This window comes from Octopus bimaculoides, chromosome 9 (assembly GCF_001194135.2).
Source record: "Octopus bimaculoides isolate UCB-OBI-ISO-001 chromosome 9, ASM119413v2, whole genome shotgun sequence".
Classification (NCBI taxonomy): Eukaryota; Metazoa; Mollusca; class Cephalopoda; order Octopoda; family Octopodidae; genus Octopus; species Octopus bimaculoides.
The window spans coordinates 85932202-85938276 of record NC_068989.1 but is presented as its reverse complement, the minus strand read 5'-3'; the positions used below and the strand labels follow the sequence as shown (position 1 = coordinate 85938276).

The 6075-nt window shown below is 39.8% G+C and overlaps 1 protein-coding gene across 1 annotated transcript in view; it reads right to left on the bottom strand.

The window, feature by feature from the left end:
- LOC106869568 (transformation/transcription domain-associated protein) overlaps nt 1-6075 on the bottom strand; it is a 103165-nt gene that overhangs the window by 13433 nt on the left and 83657 nt on the right. Inside the window, exons 77-82 of the mRNA XM_052970942.1 lie at nt 5329-5428; nt 4902-5109; nt 3785-3874; nt 2125-2218; nt 1484-1591; nt 480-587 (exon numbers count right to left, since the gene is read on the bottom strand). Coding sequence (XP_052826902.1) covers nt 480-587; nt 1484-1591; nt 2125-2218; nt 3785-3874; nt 4902-5109; nt 5329-5428 — 708 coding nt within the window. The remainder of the gene's footprint in view (nt 1-479; nt 588-1483; nt 1592-2124; nt 2219-3784; nt 3875-4901; nt 5110-5328; nt 5429-6075) is intronic.

Below are 6075 nucleotides of genomic sequence, written 5' to 3'. Positions count from 1 at the left end.
ATATTTTAAAGCATGAAAATTCACATTCTAATATATCCATCAAAGAAAAACGATAGAACTGAAGTAACTACACTGTGAAAGAGCCATAAGTGTTTTTTATTTATTTCTTGTGGTTTCACTATTTTCATCATACTTCAGCAACCTTGTTATAGACTTAACCATTTCGATACCAACCCACCCATGACTGTCCCAGTTCAATGATACAAACTTTAGGTTTTAAATAGCTTTCGATTAAAAAAACCTTCTGTCAAAATTTCATGTTATTCTTTCCAAACACCAGCTTCATAACGACAAAGTTATTTTACTAAATTTTTTCAAAACCAAAGAATTAATTTTATTGCAACTCAAGTCACTTGCCAAAATAGATGAAGTTATTCTCGATAAGTGTGCGCATGTCTGTGCACAATTCTGCATGTGCATACGTGTGCAGATACACTTTTGGTGGTGAGCTATCAACAAGAATAGAAAACGGAAGTTACCTTTTGTTTTGTGAGGAATAAATTAAGCATCCTTAATAGTTGTAGGACCCTTTCTTCACGACAAGATTCAGTGAGGCAGCCATCATTGATGACAAGATAGGGATAAATCTGTATAGGAAGACAAAGGGAACAGCGATATATGTGCATGTATATATATAAAACATTATGTTGAAATATAATGGGGGAGATAAACATACATATATAAATATGGAATAATAGCAGGACCATTGTAGTAAATGATGACAGAAAAATTGCATCATCACCATCATTTAAGGTCTTGTTTTTTTGCTGGCATGGGTTGGACTGTGTGACCAGAGTTGGCAAGCTGGGGAGCTGCACCAGGCTCCAATCCAATCTGGCAAGGTTTCTACAGCTGGATGCCCCTCCTGTGTCAACCACTCCAAGAATGTAGTGGGTGCTTTTTACAAACCACCAGCATGGGAGCCAGTCAGGGGGCACTGGCATCAACTATGTTCGGATGGTGCTATTTACGTGTCACTGGCACAGGAAGCCAGTGAGGCGGCACTGGTATCGACTCATGCTTGAATGGTGCTTATTACATGCCACCAGCACAGGTGCCAGTCAGGCGGCACTGGCATTGGCCGCGACTACAATTTCACTTGACTCAACAGGTCTTTTCAAGTACAATGTGTCGCCTGGCAAATCAAGGGTACTTTTAAATGGGGTGGTTATGCAACACTAGCACCGGCCACAGCTGATGGAAAAAATAAAGGGAATGAGAATGGAAGAATTGCAGTAAATGATGATGATGGATGAATTGATGATAATTATGGAGGAAATATAGCGTATGCTGAGGACGATGATGGAGGAATTATGATGATGATGGTGGAGAAATTATAGTGGCTGATGATGATGATGACAATGGTGGAGGAATTGTAATGGTTGTTGCTTGTGATGATGATGAGGTAAAGAAAATCTATTGAAAGAGTAACAGTGTAATGTGATCCTGATGAGAGATAAGAAAGGGCATCATGTCCACTTACCTTGCCATTGTGTCCCCTTATATACAACCTTCTGGCGGCAGTGTTGTGTTTCTTAACTATTTCTACTCTTGGCATGAATCGAGCAATTCTTACATAATAGTGTCCAGACTGGAAGAAAGAATACAAAATGATTAAACCAACAAACACCCACTTAAATGACTACCCCAAATTACATGCACACACATTTCATCCCCATCATAGTCTGCTTTCAATGCTGGTAGCATGAAGTGGACAGGTCATTTTTGTCAAAGTCAGTTCAGTTATTATTGTCCTAAATGGGTTGGAGGACTGTATCTAACTTGAACATTCCATTTTTGCTTTGGTTTCTATTGTTGGATACCAAAGTAACTAAGCCAACTGCTATACAGAGAACACTGGATGTATTCTGTTGTAACACCAGTTCTCTAGAAACTTCCATGTTCTCAACAAAACAGAAGGGTCCTCTTAGTGCCACAATTCCACTCACTTAGCAGTGACTTTACAGAGAAACCTGGATGGATTTATCGTGGCACCAGTATTGTAGTGGAATACACATGCACATACACACATACATTCACAAATATATTGTGGTAATTGCAGATATTAAGACCATGCAACTTTTACTAAAATCATCTAATTTTAAAAAGTTTCTTCTCTCTTACCTTTGGAAGCAGAAACTCGCCCGGCAATTCAACTTCAACATTGTTGATGGAGAAATTACTAAGGAAACGACACTTTTCTTCAATAAGGAAAGATCTGGAATGAACATAATATATATATATATATATTAGGCAATGAGTAGAAAAAAGAAGACAACACAGAAGGAACAAGGGATCTTTTTTAAAACGGGGGCCACATTTTTCATTAACGAAACACTTTGAAACTTGGAACACTGGTAGAATGTGTCATATAAAACATCTTTTTCTCTTAGTCTTCTTAAAAAAAAAAGAAATCCCCAAGTTATTCCATGTTAAAGTTGTCGTATTTCTGTAATTTCAACCAATCACTGACGTCCATTCAGCCGATATACATTAAGTGCCGACTACATAAACAAACAATTCTGAAACAATTCTATCGGTGATAGGGTTAGGGTAAAACAGCAAATTTAAAAAGAAAAAAGCAAAACGAAGCTATGGAAATTAAATACGCTTTACACCGCTTAATCAGTCAAAGGAGTAAATGTAAACAACTGAATACTTGTCAGTGATTGGTTGAAATTATCGAAATAAGACAATTTTTTACATGAAATAAATTCGAATACAAAAATATTTTTCTGTTCTATAACACAAAATAGATAAGTATACGAAGTTTGAAAGTCTTTCGGTACCAAAAACACTACGTAAAACATTAATGAAAACTGTGGCCCCCGTTTTAAAAAAGATCCGGAACAAGTTTTAGTGCAAGAGAGAAGATTGTGCTGGTTTGGTCATTTGATGTAAATGGATGCCAACAGTTCCATAAAGAAATGCTGATCTCTCAAAGTAGATGGAATATGTGGAAGTGGGAGACCAAGAAAGACATGGGATGAAGTACTGAAGAACGACCTCAGGACACTGAATCTTTCAGGCAAGATGACAAAGAACCAAGATGCCTGGTGCCTTGCTGTACTCAAAAAGACTAGTACTATACAGCAGAAGAGTTAAGACTGGTCCCCTGGTGGTGAGGATCGACCTGCAAGAGTCCCTGTGCAGTGTCTGTAAAAGCACCAGTGCAACACCACATGGAAGCACTCGTGCAGTGCCATCTAAAAGCACCCAGTACACTCTGTAAAGTGGTTGATGTTAGGAAGGGCATCCAGCCATAGAAACCATGTTAAGTCAGACTGGAGTCTGGTACAGCTCTCCAACTTTGGTCAAACTGCCTGACCCATGCCAGCATGGACAACAGATGTTAGATGATGATGATGATGATGATGATGATGATGAATTAGTTTAATACTTAAAAGGGAAAGAGTGTTAACATTTTGGATATTAGTCCTTTAAAAAATGAGAAAAAGTGAAAGGAGAGGGATGGAAAGAGGGGTAGTGAGAAAGGAGAGTGGAGAGGAGAAAAGAGGAGAGTGAAAAGATGAGTAGGATGGGGGAGAGGAGAGGGTGGGGAAAGGGGAGATGGGGAGAGAGTGGCTGGGGAAAGAGGGGAGAGGGGTAGGGAGAGAAAGACTTAAAGGTAGAAAATAGTGAAATAAATGGGGAAAAAGCTAGAGAGAGTAGAAACATGAGTAAAAAGAAAAAAATGATGGAAAGAGAAAAAAAGAGAAAAATAAAGAGTGTGAGAGAGAGAGAGAGAGAGAGAGGAAGCTATAAAACCAGAGTGTCCACTTACTTTGGTAGTGTGCGTGTTTTGGCCTCAAGTATTTTGATCCATTTCTTCATTTTATTGATGAGGTTGTGTAGTTTTGTTGAACCTGGCACACTAAAGAAGAGAGAGAGAATAAGGTTAGAATGACAATTTTAGAGAAAGACAACACTGCTCATGAGAAGTACTGCCTTCACTAGCTTTGGATATTGGTGTGCATTGGTCTGTTAGTCTGTGACTGATTCTACTGTATAGACATTTGTTGGAACAACACTGACCAACAAGGGACAGATGGACGGAAACACACATAACTATTGACATGCGCATGCGTACGTACACACACACACACACACAGGGCAATTAACAGACATAAACACAAGCATCTACTGACATACACACACATATGTAACTATTGATGTGCACCCAAATACATGCAACCACTGACATACACAGGCAAATACTGATATGTGCATGCACACGCGCACACACACGCACAAATATGAGCAACTGCTGAAGTGTACCTGCTGAGACAAAGACACACATCTACAGAGAAACAGACTAACTCACAAAGACATACTCAAAATGAAAGACTTACATACAGACAGACAATGGAACAAGATAAACAGACAATGATGATCTGGCTGTTAGACTGGTAAAAAATTACGCTCAGAGACATGAGAAGTTAGTTATATTCAGATAAATAAATAGACAGGTCTCACTTACACAAGTAAGCCAGCAAGCAATCACACTCAAGTAGACAGACAATTAGTCTCACAAATAAGTGTACAGTCCCACTTAGCCAGACAGTCCCACTTACACAGACCGATAGCCACACTCACAAGCAAGCAAGCACTCACACTTAGACAGGCAGGCACATTAAGACAATTTGACAACCACACTCAAAAATAAGCACAGAGTCGCACTCAGACAGACTGGTAGCTACACTCAAGACAGACACAAATAAGCATGCAGTGATATTCAGACAGACGGTCCCGCTCACAAACAAACTAATAATCACACTCAAGACAGATTGCCACATGCAGACATATAGACACACCCACTCACAAATAAGCAGGTAATCACATTCAGGTAGTTTCACTCTTAAAACATGACAGTTAATTATGATATAATCTGACTAACTGACCTGAAGTCGAAGTCTGTAGAAAACTGACTTTTCACTTTCTGGAAAACAGGGTCTCTGGCAGTTGCCTGGGCTCGTTTAGCCAGCGACTCAGATGCAGCACTGGAGAATGTCTGGACAGCGTTGGAGACATTTTCAATGCCGACACCAAAAGTGCTCACCAATTTCTTCACAAAGTTCAGCGTGTGCGGGGTTATTGTGGTCTCGGCAACTGCAGTTTGGGAGAAGATGGAGAAAAAAGAAGCAGTCAGAACATGGTGGAACTGTTGAGACAACTTCAAGAAAGGATATGTAAAAATTATTGATGCTCAAGTACAAGAATTCCTTCAACATACAACACCCAGGATGGAAGATAGCCTAGCAGCACTGGGATACATCCTCAGATGTCTAAACTAATAAATAACAATAAGAACAATTCTAAAATACTCACCAGCCCCTCTGTTTTCAAAAGCGACAGCATTACATTTAGCCAAACCTTGGTGTAACTGCCGTAAAACTTCTTCGTACCAATTTTCACGAAACCAGACCATCTGTTGACGAAGGGAATTACAGATAAGCAAAAACATTATACATGACTTAGAACTTATACACTCACACAAACATCTGCACACACAACCATATGTACCCACATGCACGAACATATAGAGAATGTGTACAGTTAAGGGGAGCCTCTGGTCTACTTCTGTTGAAGATGCGACAAACTCCCCTGATTCGGAGTTCCAAAAAACACATCCAATACACTGTATAGTGGTTAGTGCTGGAAGGGTATTCAGCTGTAGATGCATCATTATCATAATTTAACATCTGATTTCTATGCTAGGACAGGTTGGAAGGTTTGGCAGTAGCTGGTGCGCTAGAGGACTGCACCAAGCTCCAATGTGTGCTTTGGCATGGTTCTTATAGCTGGATGCCCATACTAACACTAGCCAAAAATGAAATGCACAAGCCAGACTCATGACAGCATGGAGAGCAAATGTAAAATGACAATGATAAAACACACATATCCATATACTCACAAACACATATTTACACTTACACATTGATGTATTCACAAACATATACATAGACATTGACACTGCCAGAGCAGCAGTCTCGCTTCCGTGCAAGCGTGGCCGTTGCCAGTACTGCCGGACTGGCCCTCGTGCCGGTGGCACGTAAAAAGCACCATTTGAGCGCG